General features: G+C 43.6%; 1 protein-coding gene across 4 annotated transcripts in view; it reads left to right on the top strand.

Moving 5' to 3' along the window:
* Positions 1-17,267, top strand: part of FYB (FYN binding protein) — a 175,230-nt gene that overhangs the window by 43,706 nt on the left and 114,257 nt on the right. The window contains exon 1 of one of the 4 annotated variants that reach the window (XM_003133908.6): positions 990-1,397. The exons of 1 other annotated variant lie outside the window; for it this stretch is intronic. In XM_003133908.6, coding sequence (XP_003133956.4) covers positions 1,302-1,397 — 96 coding nt within the window. In that variant the 5' untranslated portion in view covers positions 990-1,301. Of the gene's footprint in view, positions 1-989; positions 1,398-8,404; positions 8,631-17,267 lie in introns of those variants that run through there. 2 more of the 4 variants (XM_021076647.1, XM_005672430.3) reach the window with 2 other exon arrangements.

Here is a 17,267-nt window from a genome sequence, read left to right as displayed (position 1 = left end):
CCTCCTCTGACCTGAGAGGTGACTTTAATGAAACAAGTAGTTAGAGCAAATTATGGAGGTTCTGTGAAACTCCAGCTAACTTTTGTATTAGGAAGTCAGACTTTTCAAATGAAAGCCACAAATCTGAATAATTACGTACACTCTAGTTTTTACATTTCTTCACTTTTTTTTTTTTTTTTAGGGCCACCCCCTTGGCATGGAGGTTCCCAGGCTAGGGGTAGAATTGGAGCTACAGCTGCCGGCCTACACCATGGCCACAGCAATGTGGGATCCAAGCTGTGTCTATGACCTACTCCACAGCTCACAGCAACACTGGATCCTTAACCTAATGAGTGAGGCCAGGGATCGAACCTGCAACCTCATGGTTCCTAGTCGGATTTGTTTATGCTGCACCACGATGGGAATGTCCTATTTCTTCATTTTTATATTTAAAGTTTAGAAATCCATAGAAAAGCTTAAACAATAATACCACAAACAACTGAATTCCCTTCAGCTAGATTCATCCAATTGCTAACATTTTGCCACATTACATGCATGTGTATAAATAATTGCCTGAACCATTTGAGAGTTGTACAAATCATGACAATTCATTTCCTAAAAATTTAAGTATGTATCTCCTAAGAATAAGGGCCTTCTCCATTTTAACCATGTCATTATCCCACCTAAGAAAAGTAACAATTTCTTTAGCCTTTAATTGGCCATATTAAAATTTCTCCAGGAGTTCCCTGGTGGCCTGGCAGTTAAGGATCCCGAAATGTCACTGCAGTGGCCCGGATCGCTGCTGTGGCTCGGGTTCAGCCCCTGGCCTGCGAACTTCCACATGCCAGAAGCACAGCCAAAAAACAAAAACAAAAGTAGAGTCTGTCTCGGCCCATATGAGTGCATTCACTTATCAAGGATGGAAAGACAAGAGAGAAAGAATTCCTTCTCTCACTGCTGTTAACTGAATGCTTGGCACAGATACTGCGCTGAACATTGAGGAGGAATTGAATGAGAGTCACCTGGGAGAGGGAGCTAGCTGCCCAAGACGTGGCGGGCTCTTACTCCGCCTGGAGTCACACTTATTTTAGAAGCAACTCCAGCTACTCCAGCTACTCCTTTGAGGGCTACTATTCTAAAGACACGGAGATAAAAATTAAGGATTGGGCCCTACCCTGGGCAATTCTGGTGGAACCAAGACATAAAACGCTGTCACGTGATACAGTTAAGTCCTCTGGAAGCCCAGAGGGAAGGTCAGAGCCGCCTTTGCTGGGGGAGGTGAACTCTGGCTGGAGTCGAAGCTGAAGCCTGGGTTAAACAGAATGAAGAAAAGGCGGTATGGACATGTGAGATGCAGAAGCAAGGCCACGTGCGGCTGGAGGTGTGGCAAGGACACAGGAAGGAGAGCCTCCTCCATGGTGAGGTGTTTTAATTTTTTCTTTCTTTTCTGAAGGGTTGGAGAGCCACAGAAGGGCTCTAAGCAACCGTGCGCCAGTTGATCACAGGAAGAGTACACATGGCAGCTCTGGGAAGGGGCTAGAGGCAGAGCAGTTCTGTAAGAGGCCACGGCAGCTACAGAGGTAGAAGTGACGAGGGCAGGGCGCTGGGGCAGGAGAGCAAGCAGGAGGCAGAAGACGCTTGGGACAGAGAAGCACAGAGTCGTGCAGAGGAGACGTGGCTGTGGGTGTTGGGGGAGGGAGGCTAACGCTGGTTTTGGGCTCACGTTTGGGTCCCGTGAGAATGGGTGACTGGGGCGCCCGTTGGACGTTTAGGTGATAATGCGCCTTGGGTGGTTACCTGGTTAGGACAGCAGGAGCGAGAGCCTCAGACTCAGGAGAGACCGCAGGGGTAACGCAGAGGGGGCAGAATGGGGTGAGGAGCCAGGCTTCGGATCAGACAGAGGGTTTGGCTGGATTCTCCAGCTAAGAAAGGAACCCCTTTGAATGGGTGGAACCAACCGGTAGGGAACACAGGCTTTGTTGGTGTCCCTATGCCCTTTGCTACTTCCAGTGCTGTGATCTCCTCTCTCTACTCTTTTCTCCAGTGGCCTCCAAAGTGGAGGCCCCTCCAAAGGAGGGTTCGTAGCCAATATGTTGAGCATGAAGAGAATTTATTTATTTATTTATTTTGTCTTTTGTCTTGTTAGGGCCTCACCCTTGGCATATGGAAGTTCCCAGGCTAGGGGTCAAATAGGACCTACAAATGCCGGCCTACACCACAGCCACAGCAACTTGGGATCTGAGAGGCATCTGTGACCTACACCACAGCTCACGGCAACATCGGAACCTTAACCCACTGAGCAAGGCCAGGGATTGAACTCTTGTCCTCATGGATACTAGTTAGGTTGGTTAACTGCTGAACCATGACAGGAACTCTTGTATTTTTTTTTTAATCTCTTTTCTATTTTTGTTTATCTTTTATAACGGATAAAATATATTCCCAAAGTAGTATATATGAATGGATAGAGTTCACTAACAAATACTCAGATATTAGGGGCATGCTCAAATATATTTTATTGCTAGCTCTACATAATGTAAATTTTTGAATGACCACTTTTGTGTATGACAAAACTCAGGAAAGGAGAGGCTTAAGAATGAGGAGGGGGCTGTGGGTCTCCCATGCCCACTACTCAAAGTTTGCTGGCCTCTTTTAAAAGGTTCTGCCCGCTGATAGGACCCCACATGGTAGAATCCCTGGAAATTGTTCCAGGTTCCCTGCCTCTTTTCCTATTTTAAATGTGTTTTTAGAATCTTAGATGCTGAGAGTTGGAAAACTCTTTGATCAGCTAGTTTTCTGCTTTCCCAGGAAGCAAGAAGGAAGGTTAAGTTAGAGAAGAAAGTTGGGGTCAGAGAAAAAGTAGAGAAAAACCACCTTTTCTTCACACATTAACCTGGAGCCAGTCCTGCATCTTGCAGGTTGTAATGTTTCTCTGATTCAGGTGCAGGAGTTTTGAGGGGAGGAAGGGGACATAATTGTTAAAGTCAAAGAAAATAAGCAGAACCTGTTTCTTGGCTTCTCTTCTATGCGATCTACTCTCATCCTGATCCTAGTTTCTGGGCAGAGGGTGGTTTCTGGTGGCAGGCAATGAACTCACTCTGGGAATATGGGCCTTTGATGACCTGGGATGGGGACTGGCTGACGGAACTCCTGACACCCAGGCATCTGTCAGCAGGGCAATGACGAGCTTTGGGAGGCATGAATTCATCCATGCTTCATCCTGTGCTCTTGTCTAGAGCAGCGCGAGGCTCCTGCCAAAGGCATTCCCTGCTGCGTGAGCAGAAGGCTGAGGCCTGCCCATCTGTCTTCACACACCACCCAGAGCATCCTAGGAAAGGAAGCCACCTGGATGGTGCCAGGGCCTAACTTCAAGCCAAATCACTTTCACTTGCAAACACGTTCATAATTTGTTTTCTGAATAAGTCAATAGAGGCTCTAAATGGCACAGCAGAATCGTCATAGCCACTAGAACCAGGCCGCCTCTCCTTGGAAGGTGGCTGCATGGGCCATTGGCTTTGGGTCACTTACTGCCTAAAGAACTAGAATATGAACTTTGTCATTTTCATTTTTTTTTTTTAATTTTAAAGTATAGTTGATTTACAATTTCTGTCAATTTCTGCTGTACAGCAAAATGACCCACTCGTGTGTGTGTATATACACACACACACACACACACACACACACACACACATTTTCTCATATCCTTCCATCATTTTCTGTCCCAATTGATTGGATGTAATTCTCCGTGCTATACAGCAGGACATTTTTTTTTTTAACTGAGGGGAAATAAATGTTAATAGTTGCTAAACCTTAAGAGCAATAATTCATACAATATTTTAATTTAGGAACAAAAAAGCAAACGTGTTGATGGGCCATAGGTATAAACAGGCCAACCCTGCACAAGTAGTAGTTATACAGACCAGATAGAAACAGGGTAAGGTTTTTCAGTCTGGGGTAGAGGTGAGGATGGGAAGATATAGGGATAGTAGAAGAATTGACCTGGATTATAAAAACAGAAATTCTGTTATCATAAATGATGTTGATGCTGCTGGTAATGAATGGAGTCAGCTGACTTCCTCCATCCTCTTCACACAACCCCCCTCCCCCACTCACTAATTTTCCTTCTAGAGTATTTTATTTCCTTGGGTTGCATAATAGAATTTCACCAGATAGGGAAGAAAAAGCCTGGTATTCAAGTCCACAAAGAATGAACTATTCATGAGACCATCCTTTGCATAGAATTGCTCTGGCTGGGGGAGGGGGAGAGCCCTAAACATTTAATAAAATATCCAGAAGCACTGAGGTGTTAGTTATGTCTCAGTAGCAGATGTAATGTGAGATCTATCCTTTGACTTAGAAACCTTAGAATTATTTTATTTGACTTTATTGCCAGATTTCCTTGTAATTTATGAAAAGCTTTAGAGAGTAGCTACAAAAATAGCAAAAAGGAGATATGCAACTACTAGCCCCATATGACATTATTAGTTCCTTAAAAAAAAATAATGCAAGTAATTCTTTCCAACTCCACCTCTTTCGACACCATCTCAAGAAGGATTCCATGTGAAGAAAAATAGGTCCCTCCTATTTTCTATTCTTTCATCCAAATGAAGGGGGAAATGCTACTGCTATATAGTGTCTGCAAAGTCTTATTAATTTGCTGGTTCAGAAAAATTGGTTACATAGATCCAGAGCATATAGTAAAAGAGGTTTATACCAAAACACTGCTTTTGCACTTTTTTTTTTCTTTTTTTTTTTTTTTTGGTCTTTTTGTCTTTTTAGGGCTGTGCCCGCAGCATATGGAGGTTCCCAGGTTAGGGGTCCAATCGGAGCCAGAGCCACTGGCCTACGCCAGAGCCACAGCAACGCCAGATCCAAGCCGTGTCTGCAACCTACACCACAGCTCATGGCATCACCGGATCCTTAACCCACTGAGCAAGGCCAGGGATCAAACTCGTGTCCTCGTGGATGCTAGTCGGGTTCATTAACCGCTGAGCCAGAAGGGGAATTCCTGCTTTTGCACTTATTAATTATAAGCCACATAACATGGAGGGGCATGGGGAAAAGCAAATGGAATTTTTACATTATTGCTATCAAATAATAATAGATGATTGTACATATTTTCCTTTATAAGGAAAGATGTTATAAAAATTGTATGTTTATTATTATGTAATAATAAGATCAGTTCAAGATAAGACAGATTTGGGCTATTTATTTCAGGAATATATCATGTTACCTAACTGATCTCATGGCTTTTTTCTTGTTTTTATTAAATGTTCAAACCTTTTCAGACACTATCAGCAAGCACAGCTACCATCCAAATGCAATGAAACATTCAATTTTTTTTCTCAAGTATGTTCTACATTTTATTTTATTTTCTATTTTATTTTTTATTTAATGATTTTTATTTTTTCCATTATAGCCAGTTTACAGTGTTCTGTCCGAAACATTCAATTTTTAAAATGTAGTCTTTCTAAATGTGTATATTCCTTCTCCCTCATTTCAGAAAGCAAAAATGAGGTCTACCCCTCAGAGGTGGAAATTGCTAGACTCATCTTTTCCTGGGATAAATGCATAGAAAAAAGCAATAGCCCTACAAACCAGGAAGCTATCCTCGGTCTCTAATAAATTAATTCATTTCACAATATTTATAAAATTCCTTGTGTGTGCAAGACACCATACTAAAAGCTAGAAATCAAAGACAAAGAAGCTGCGACCTGGAGTTACTGTTGTGGCTCAGTGGAAACAAGTCCGACTAGGAACCATGAGGTTGCAGTTTCAATCCCTGGCTTCGCTCACTGGGTTAAGGATCTGGTGTTGCCGTGGCTGTGGTGTAGGCTGGCAGCTGTAGCTCCAATTGGACTCCTAGCCTGGGAACCTCCATATGCCGCAGGTGCAGCCCTAAAAAGCAAAAAAAAAAGAACCTGCCATCCACCCTTAAAGAGCTCAGAGTCCAGAGGTCCAACAACTAAAAGACAGCATAGAAGCCAAAGGAAGGCAGCCTTTCCCTGGTTCTCAGGAACTGAGATCAGAAGTCGGTGATAAGTCTACACTGGACTTTGGGTCACGACCAAGAGTGAACCAGAGGTGGAAAGGAGGTGTATTCCATGAAGACAGGGCACACTGGGTTCTGGAAGATTTGTCTTGTTTTTGGCATCTGTCCCTCATAACCATCCAGGAAGACCCAGGGGTGACTGAGTCGTTCCCTGGTGCCAGGGCCCAGCTGCACTGCCGACTCTAGAGTATTAATAAGCCCTAGTCAGCAATGAGCTGAATGGCTTGGGCTCCCATGGCATTCTTTTTTTTCTTTTTAGGGCCGTACCTGTGGTAATTGGAAGTTCCCCAGCAAGGGGTCAAATCGGAGCTGCCGATGCCAGCCTACACCACAGTCACAGCAACACCAGATCCAAGCCGCATCTGCAACCTACAGCGCAGCTTGTGGCAACGCCAGGTCTTTAACCCACTGAGTGAGGCCTGGGATTCAACCCACATCTTCACGGACACTATGTTGGGTTCTTAACCCATTGAGCCACAAAGGGAACCCATCTCATGGCATTCTGGCCAGCAGGAAGGAAAGGTATGGTGGGCCCCAGTTTAAGAGCTCTACACAGAAGCCCTAGAAATCTCTTCAGCTATGATCCCATTGGCCACAATTTAGTTATCTGGCCATAGCTACTGGCAAGAGAGGATAGAAAATGTCCTATTTGGTGTTGCTGTTTACCTGGCTAAAAAGCGAGAATTGTCTTATAAAACAGGTATTATATGAAATCACTTACATCAGGAATCTAATATATGGCACAAGTGAACCTTTCCACAGAAAAGAAACTCATGGACTTGGAAACCAGACTTGTGGTTGCCGAGGGGGAGGGGGAGGGAATGTGATGGACTGGGAGTCTGGGGTTAATAGATGCAAACTATTGACTTATGGAGTGGATAAGCAATGAGATCCTGCTGGATAGCACAGGGAACTATATCTAGTCACTTGTGATGGAGCATGATGGAGGATAATGTGAGAAAAAGAGTGTGTGTGTGTGTGTGTGTGTGTGTGACTGGCTCACTTGGCTGTACAGTAGAAAATTGACAGGAGGAATTCCTGTCATGGCTCAGTGGTTAATGAATCTGACTAGCATCCTTGAGGATGCAGGTTCAATCCCTGGCCTCCCTTGGTCGATTGCTGATCTGGCGTTGCCCTGAGCGGTGGTGTAGGTCGCAGGCACGGCTCAGATCCTGTGTTGCTGTGGCTATGGTGTAGGCTAGCAGCTACATTTGACCCCTAGCCTGGGAACCTCCATATGCCACAGGTGCAGCCCTAAAAAGAAAAAAAAAAAAAAAAAAAAAAGGAAAGAAAATCGACAGAATACTATAAACCAACTATAATGGAAACAAAAAAAAAATCATTAAAATAAAAAAATAAAACAGGTATTGGCAAACTTTTTCTGCAAAAGGCCAAATAGTAAATATTGTAGGCCACATATATTCTCTGTCATGTATTGTTCTTCTTCTTCTGTGTTTTTCTTACTCTTTAAAAATGTGAAACTTGGAGTTCCCTGGTGGTACGGCAGGTTAAGAATCTGACATTGCCACTACAGTTGATCCCTGGCCCCCGACTTCTGCATGTCTGAGGCAAGGGAGAAAAAAAAAAAAATCCGAAACCCATTTAGACCTTGAGATGCTGCAAAACAGGCTCTGGGCCAGATGGGGCACATGGGTCTAAACTGTCAATGCCGACTATCGAAGAAGGGAAAATTATACAAGGAGGAAAGTGACCATCTCTGACCTCTGCAAGATTATCCACCTCTCAGAGGAAGAGCCTTTTCTCGTTCACCTTTCTAGTTTAGCACAGTGCTCACTCAGCCCATATAGGAGGTGCATAATGACTTGTGACTGAGGAAGGAATGAAAGAATAGAAGGAAGATAGAGGAGGTTAATTTCACAGCCACAATTTCTTAAAATCCCATTTAACCCCAGTGGCAGTCTCTTAACATGAATGGTCTTTGGAATACTCTGTTTTCTCCAGACTTTGAAGCAAATCTAGCCAAAAGCAGACAAAAGTGAATCCCCTGGGCTTTCCACCTGCCTCACCCCCTTTAAGCTCATGCAGTCAGGCAGCCCCCTACAGCTCCCAACTGCAGATGCAGTGCGGTCCCAAATATCCCACACAAAATTGGAGAGGACTTCCCTAGTCGCAGCCTCCGTCCTTGACCTGCTCCGCAGGCAGACAACCTGGCTGTGCCAGCAGATTCCTGGACCTTCCAGGTTCCTCTCTTTGACAGCCACGGTGGCAGGCAGGAGACTTGGTTTTGCCCTTTTACATATCACGTGCTTGCAGGGAATGTCAGCAGAAGCGTTCAGGCTGAACAGACACTTTTTAGTTCCCCTCTTTGTCCGCCTTCTTACTCAATATCCCGAGGGCATAATAGAACTTTTCTTGTCTAAGGCAGCCTGATGGGGCGGGGTGGGGGGAGAGGGTGGGTCATTCAACTGCTTCCCTGACATGTCCCTGCCAGGGCTCAGAGAGTGCCACAGGGCTTGGATTCTACGTGCAGAGCAGACACCACAGCCAAAACGTGAGGAGGGGCCCAGCCCCCCCCAACCCCCAGGCCCCAGGAAGACCCACTCATTGAGACCACCCTCCCGCTTCCTTCTGCAGGAGTCAGGTAACAGCCCTACCCAGGTTTCCTCTTTCAAATCTGTGTGTGATGTTTTACAGCAGGAAAAAGTACCGCCTCCAAGTTCTGGCGGCACAGAGTGTGCTGGCTGGAATCATTGACAGCAAGGCATGTTCTCTCTGTTGGCAAATAGAAGAAGAGGTAGACATCAGACCCCACAACTCAGCCTCCCTGTAGCCAGGAGGGTGGTAAGCAGATAAGAATGTGTCCCTTGCTGTTTTGTACCTGGATAGGGCCTCTCAAGCAGGCCTGCGGGGCTCTGGTATTAAATGAAGCCTCGCAACAAAACCAGAACCATGGTCCTAATTGAGCACAGACGACCCGCTTTCATCTTGGCTTCTGACAAGCGGGTACTCACCCTTTTGATGAAGAGGAGAAATTTCCCAAAGTTTAAGAGCTGGCAGGAAGTGGAGATTTGTGTGAAATTTCTACACAGATTAGGGAAACAGGGCTATGCTGCCATCAACCGTGCCTTCTTAGAAGGAATGCCAGCAAACTGGGACACAGATGACAAAAGGCTGCAGGTCATGTTTCAGAACAGCCAATGACTCCAACGTTTGGTTCGAGCCTTTGGCCCTCTTATACGAATTGCCGCCTCGTGGAAAATTCACAAGGCCTTTCCCCCTACCCCATCCTTAATTAAACTGATAATGAAGTAATTAAAAGAAGAGCATGGGGAGTTCCTGTCGTGGCACAGTGGTTAACGAATCCGACTAGGAACCATGAGGTTGCGGGTTCGGTCCCCGCCCTTGCTCAGTGGGTTAAGGATCTGGCATTGCCGTGAGCTGTGGTGTAGGCTGCAGACACGGCTCAGATCCCGAGTTGCTGTGGCTCTGGCATAGGCCGGTGGCTACAGCTCCAATTAAGCCCCTAGCCTGGGAATCTCCATATGCTGCGGGAGAGGCCCTAGAAAAGGCAAAAAAAAAAAAAAAAAAAAAAAAAAGAGGAAGGGCATGGGCCTATTACTCTGCCTCCTACCAGCTGTGTGACTTTGGGCCAGTCACTTAACCTCTCTGTGCCTCAGTTTCCTCCTCAGAGAACAATAGTAGTACTTACCTCATAGGGCTCTGTTGAGTATAAAATTATGTAAACTTCTTGTGTACTAATATTTGATAACAGATCATAAATATTTGCCACTTAAAATACTTTGGGCTTCGAGATTATTCTGTGTAGAAAAATAGATGAGATTGTGAACACAAGCCAAATCATGGCTCTGCTTTTCTGTCCGTGCTAGGAGACTGTCAGGGGAGATTTTATGTAGTTCAAAACATGCGCCTGTACAAAGTGGGGCATGAACTTCAGATATTCTTACACTCTGAGAAATTAATGGTAAACAACAGGATTGCTCTTTCCAATAAAACCATATCCTTAAAAATATTCCATTAGGAGTTCCTATTATGGCTCAGTGGTTAACGAACCCAACTAGTATCCATGAGGACAAGGGTTCAATCCCTGGCTTTTCTCAATGGACTAAGGATCCATCGTCGCCATGAGCTGTGGTGTAGGTCGCAGATGCAGCTCAGATCTGGCATTGCTGTCTACAGCTACAACTCTGATTCAGCCCCTAGTCTGGGAACCTCCATAAAGGCCAAGGGTGTAGCCCTAAAAAAAAAAAAAAAAAAAAAACTCCATTAAAGGTGTTCATGAATATCAAAGGAATTGAGGTGGGACACCCTGGAGAAGTTAACCTGTTTCAAATAGAAATGTCTGGGAAGGACTCCATTTCTCTTGGAAATATTATTATTATTATTATTATTATTATTATTTTATGGCTGAGCCCATAGCAAATGGAAGTTCCTGTGCCAGGGATTGAATTGCAGCTGCAGCTGCAGCAACACCGGACCCTTTAACCCACTGTACCAGGCCAGGGGTCAAACCTGCACCTCCACAGCCACTGGAGCCCCTGCAGTTGGATTCTTAACCTGCTCTGCCACAGCAAGAACTCTGTTGAGAAATTATTTTAAAAGTTCAAATCCATGCTTCCTACTTGCCATTTCTATTCATCTAGCTAATTTCCCAGCTCCTGCTGGAATCCTGGGGCCCCTCCCCTGGACTCAGGGCTCAGTCACTTGGTTTCTGGGGAAGTTCTACATCCTTGAAGGATATGCTTCATCGAGCAGTCACACCGCCGCCTAGTGGCATATGGGCTAGGTGCAAGCTATTTCTTTGGCGATTGTTCTAGCCTTACAAGTGCTTTAAAAATCATGAATTTCCAGGGTTGGAATCCCATGTTAACAAGAGAGAGGGGTCAGGGGAAGTAGAAAAGATCGTTTATTTGTCTGAGGTGTTAGCAGGGGCTGCCTCTGGGTAAACATTTCTAAAAACAAGAAGGAGGGAGAGGACCATGGCTCACTGGCAAGGTTAAGTCTGAGGTCCCAGGGGTTGTGGTTTAAGACCCTAGCTCCAGAATCAAGACCCGAGTCTGAATGAGGGCTTTGCCATTCATGAGCTATGGTTCTTGAGTGAATTACTGGATTGTACCATGCCTTGGTTTCTTTATCTATAAAATGGGAACAGCGATAACTTCTTCATGGTGTGTTATGAGCTCCTAGCACAGAAACCTTATCATTGTGACTGTTTCTAAGAGTAAGGTGCAGTAGAAGCTGCCAGTCCACAGCTGGCAACACAGGACAGTGGGAAGTTCAGTGGATGAGCAAGTAGAAGACTTGCTGATCGTGGCACTAAATAGCTGTGTGACTTTTGGCAGATCACTTACCCTGTCCTCTTTCTGTAGAATGAAGAGCCTTGAATTCATTGATGTTTTAAGATTTTTTTCTTTCTCTAATACTGTGAGTCTTAGGTCAGTCTTCAGCCCCCAGCCCATACCCCTTTTGCTCTTTATTTTTACCAAAGCCCTGGGTCAAGCATGTCCCAGGCATTTATTGCTATGGTTGCTGACTGACAAGATTGGAATTGTTTCTGTATCAGCCACTAGGAGTATACCAAGTACGTGTTTGGGCAGGGGTAAGCAGCCAGTACCAAGTCCTAGAAGCTGAAGCGTAGTCTCCCATCAGAAGCTGGTCTGGGGTTTCCCTAATACATTTGAAGAGTTCATGACTTGTGCTGTTTTTTGTTTTTTCGTTTTTGTTTTTTTTTTTTTTTTACCTCTGCTAACCGTCCATCTTTCATGGACAGGAAACCAGCAGAACTATTGAGCTGTGTAGATTCAAAGCATACTTCATCAATCCTATTGCCATCTGTGCCGCCAACGCTCGTCAGACTTGTACCTGATTTTGCTCCCAAGATCAAGTTAAAGGCCACCAGAGTTCCCGATGTGGATCAGTGGGTTACGAACCTGACTAGTACCCATGAGGATGTGGGTTCAATCCCTGGCCTCGCTCAGTGGGTGAAGGATCCTGCATTGCCAGGAACTGTGGTATAGGTGGCAGATGCAGCTCAGATCCTGTGTTGCTGTGGTTGTGGCTGTGGTGTAGGCTGGCAGCTGCAGCTCCGATGGACCCCTAGCTTGGGAACTCCCATATGCTATAGGTGTAGCCCTAAAAAGCAAAAAAAAAAAAAAAAAAAAAAAGCCACAAAGCTCACCTGCTGCATGTGACCTATCCCCTACTCTGTCATTCCAATGCAGGGGCCATCTCAGTCAGGACACTTTGCTCTGAGGTGGTAACAAATGGTGGCCCATAAAAGGTAATCATGAAGTAAGACTTTCTGCCCTTCATCCTAAACCTTATATGCAGGTGGCTTGGACATTTGTAGAAATACCACACAAAGGCATTTTGGATCTTTGCGAAAGTGGATATATTAATTTCTTATGGATCCTGTAACAAATTATCACTGAATTACTTGCTTAAAACAAATTATTCTCTCACAGTACTGGAGGCTGGAATTCTGAAATCAAGGCATCGAGAGGGCTGTGCTCCCTCCAAAGACTCTAGAGGAAAATCTTTTTTTGTTTGTTTGCCTCCTGTAGTTTCTGCTGGCTCCCGACATTCCTTGGCTTGTGGCTGCATCACTCCAAGTCCATCTCTGCCTTTGCATGTCCTCCTCCTCTCTTGTCTCCCTTTTTTTTGTATCTTACAGGGACACCTGTCATTAGCTTTAGTTTCACCTGGGTAATTCAGGGTGGTCTTCTCACGTGATTCTTTTTTTTTTTTTGATTCTTAATTATATCTACTTTTTTTTGATTCTTTATTATATGTACAAGAACTCTTTTTGCAAATAAGGTCACATGCACAGGTTCTGAGACATGGACCATTGCTACCATCCAACCCACTTAGCAAGTATAGATGACAGAGGGAAAATGTAGGAAGGCAAGCAACCAGCATCTGCACCTCAGTCCCATTCACCCATATCGAAATAGGGGAGCCTTCGAAGATATCCCAGTCCTTGCCAGTGAATTTCTGCAACTCTGTTAGCAGGAGCTGATCAATAAAAATGGGAGAGTAGAGCCGGAAGGATCCAGGATCCCAGTAGTTGGTTTTTTGGTTTTTTTTTTTTTTAGGGCCGCACTTGCGGCATATGGAGGTTTCCAGGCTAGGAGTTGAATCCAAGCTACAGCTGTGGGCCTACACCTCAGCCCCAACAAAGCAGGATTTGAGCCACGTCTGCGACCTACACCACAGCTCACGGCAGCACCAGATCCTTTACCACTGAGCGAGGCCAGGGATGGAACCCACAACCTCATGGTTCCCAGTCGGATTCATTTCCTCTGTGCCATGACAGGAACTCCCAGGATCCCAACAGTTTTGAATCACTTTTGTACCCAAGTTATTCCACAGGGTGGCACCCCATCCCATTTGCTCAGGTCATGGCTATGGTGTGAGTTTGGTCCCCAGCCTGAGAACTTCCGTACACTGCAGCACAGCCAAAAATAAAAAGATTTTAAAAAGAAGAAGAAAAAGAAACCTTTAGAGAAAAGAAAACAGGATGAGTTGGAACATTTAGCGTGTGGAGCTTGAAAAAAATCCCCAGGATGATTCTACCACACCCTGTGCTTTTTGCCTTCCTCTTTGCTTGCCATCCAAAATACCCTTACTTACCCTAGCAGACAAAAAATAACTTCAGTCAATGGCAAGTGTGCTTGTACAACTCGAGTCATTTTTTATTGTTTTTATTCATACTAGAAATTTGGCATTGTTACATTTTAGCCACACTTATATGTAAGCGATTTAAAAAGCTTCACAAGGAGTTCCCATCGTGGCTCAGTGGAAACAAATCTGACTAGTACCCATGAGGTTGCAGGTTTGATCCCTGGCCCCACTCAGTGGGTTAAGAATTTGGCGTTGCCATGAGCTGAAGTGTAGGTCACAGACACGGCTTGGACCCCGTGTTGCTGTGGTCTAGGCCAGGGGCTACTGCTCCAACTGGACCCCTCGCCTGGGAACTTCCATATGTCACATGTGTGGCCCTAAAAAGGCAAAAAAATAATAATAATAAAATAAAAAGCTTCAAAAGTTTAAAGAAATACTTTGAATCAAAATTTCATCTGGACAGTAAGATGTTTACACATGAGCTTGACCTTACTTAAATGCCATTTTCGCCTCCCTTTTGAGTCATTTTCTTTTTTTTTAATTGAAGTATAGCTGATTTACAATATTGTGTAAGTTTCAGATGTACAGCAAAGTGATATATAGATAGATAAATATTCTTTTTCAGATACTTTTCCATCATAGGTTATTACAAGATGTTGGATATAGTTCCCTGTGCTGTACAGTAAATAGTTGCTGTTTATCTATCTTATATATAGTAGTGTGTATCTATTAATCCTGTACTCCTATTTTATCCCTCCCCGACTTTCCGCTTTTGTTATGCTGTTTGTTTTCTATGTCTATGAGTCTTTCTGTTTGTAAAGAAGAAACATTATTATATTTTAGATTCCATGTATCAGTAATCTCCCATGATATTTGTCTTTCTCTGACTTATGGCACTCAGTATGATAATCTCTAGGTCCATCTATGTTGCCGCAAATGACTTTGTTTCATTCTTTTTATGGCTGAGTAGTATTCCATTGTGTGTGTGTGTGCCACATCTTCTTCATTTATTTGTTGATAGACACAGATTGCCTCTACGAACATTGGGGTATATGTATCTTTTCAAATGAGTTTTCATTTTTTCCAGCTAAAACGCAGGAGTGGGATTGTGGGATCAAAAGGTAACTCTATTTTCAGTGTGGTTTTATGGGGTTTTTTGTTTTTTGGTTTTTGTTTTTGTTTGTTTGTTTGTTTGACTGTGCCTGGAGCATGCAAAAGTTCCCAAGCCAGGAATCAAACCTGGGCCACAGCAGCAACCCAAACTGCTGTGGTGACACTACCAGATCTTTAATCCACTTGTGCCACAAGAGAAGTCCTATCTTTAGTATTTTAAGGAACCTCCATACTGTTTTCCATAGTGGTTGCACCAATTTACACTCCCACCAACAATGTAAGAATGCTCCCTTTTCTCCACACCCTCTCCCAGCATTTATTATTTGTAGACCGTTAGATGGTGGCCATTCTGATCAGTGTGAGGTGGCACCTCATTGTAGTTTTTATTGCATTTCTCTAACAATTAGTCATGTTGACCATCTTTTCATGAGCCTATTTGCCAGCTGTATGTCTTCTTTGGAGAAATGTCTATTTAGATCTTCTGCCCATTTTTTTGATTGTTTTTTTGTTGTTGGTATTGAGGCATATGAGCTATTTGTATATTTTTTGGAAATTAAGCCCTTGTCATTGGCATCATCTGCAAATATTTTCTCCCATTCTTTAGGATGTTTTTTCATTTTGTTCATGGTTTTCTTTGGTGTGCGAAAACTTACAAGTTTGATTAGGTCCCATTTGTTTATGTCTGCTTTTATCCCTATTGCCTTGGGGAGACTGACCTAAGAAAACTTTGTTACAGTTTACGTCACAGAATGTTTTGCCAATGTTGACTTCTAGTTTTATGGTGTCACATCTTATATTTGACCTCTAAATCATTTTGAGTTTGCTTTTATGTATGGTGTGAGGCATGGAGTCATTTTCATTTTCCTCTTTTAATCACTATAACTTAGACAAAGAGAAAGAAACCATTCACTACAAGAAAATATAAAATCAATGGTTTTCATGTCAGTTCACATCCTTCTTCAACCTCCTGGTAATAAATTTTAAGCTGCAGCCAGGTGAACAATCAAAACCATCCCTAGGGGGACAATGGATGAACCAGAATGGTGCCCCAGGTCTCCGAATTGATTGTTGGGTAACTCATGTCACTGACTCCAGGAGGCAGCTGTTTGCAGAAAAGAGAGCTCATACAGTCATCTACCTAAACCCCACCCCCACACCAAGACACGTGTAGACCACACATCAGAAAAAGCAAGCAGCATTGTTTGTCTTCTCTTAGTTGTTCCCTCTTTCCAGGTTGCATGTGATGTTGCAGTCAATCAGGTTGCTCTGGCCAGAGCCCTACATCACCTGTGACTGGTTTCCTCTCCTTATTCATCTCAGCAACTAGGAGTAAAACAAATCTTAACACATCACCTGCAGTGATTACAGATTCTTGGACAGAAGGTAGATTACTAGGGTTTGGTAAAAAAATTTTTGGATCAGAATAGGAAATTTTGAAAGGTTTGTATGTGAGCTGAGATTTTTTTTTTTTAGTTTTTTTTTTTTTTTTTTTTTTTAAGGCCACACCCATGGCATATGGAAGTTCCCAAGCTAGGGGTCTAATCAGAGCTACAGCTGCTGGCCTACACCATAGCCACAGCAACATGGGATCCAAGCCACATCTGCAACCTACACCACAGCTCACCACAATGCCAGAACTCACTGAGCAAGCCCAGGGATTGAACCCCCATCCTCATGGATCCTAGTTGGGTTCGTTAACCACTGAGCCACGAAGGGAACTCTGAGCTGAGAATTTAAACTCCAGCTTCGGGGAGGAACGAATGAAATACTGTATGTGAAATTTTGTTTTTAAATGTGATTATTAGTTCTAATAATAGAATTAGTAATAGTGTAAAACATCAAACTCCAGAATCTTTTGGCCAGATATACAGAGTCTACATAGAAAAATAATTGAGATTATTTGTACCCTGGAATAAGTGACCTTAGCAAAGTACAGGCTTTATACTGGATAGTATAAAGTGGCAAAGTGGCTACAACCCAGAACTAGCAAAGAAGCAAGGAATTACTGGTACCCTCAGGAGAGAATGAAGGAATGCATAAATGAGAAGGTACATGAAAACCCAGAGCAGCCGAAATCATGCAGCACTGTGGAAAGATGAGGGTGCCTGGGAAAAGAGGGTGCTAGGTGTTAAGAGCAGAATATGCATCACGAAAAGCTTGTAACTGAGAGCATCACAAATTTAATGAGAAAAAGTGTAAAGAGCCCCATGATGACAAAGGTGAGAGAAATTGCTCACTTCATGGCAGAGCCTTGTTGCTGTGACTTACAGGAGAGAAAAGTGAGGTAGTAAGTGTGAGGTGATGATATTAATGAATCCTAATTATGAAATACCGAATGCATTTTCTTCCAAATTCAAAAGGAGATGAGACGGAGTAAAAGTGAGTCAGGGGAGAGGTGTTGGGGGAGGATTCCGTAGTCATATTCTGTAGAGTGAGGGTTCAAATATTATCCATCTCTGTGTATGGAATCTTCCGTAACTCTTCATTTCCTTTTTTTTTTTTTTTTTTTTTTTTTTTTTTCGCT

This window comes from Sus scrofa, chromosome 16 (assembly GCF_000003025.6).
Source record: "Sus scrofa isolate TJ Tabasco breed Duroc chromosome 16, Sscrofa11.1, whole genome shotgun sequence".
Taxonomy (NCBI): domain Eukaryota; kingdom Metazoa; phylum Chordata; class Mammalia; order Artiodactyla; family Suidae; genus Sus; species Sus scrofa.
Note: the sequence above shows the minus strand (reverse complement) of the source record. Positions and strands in the feature narration are given on the sequence as shown.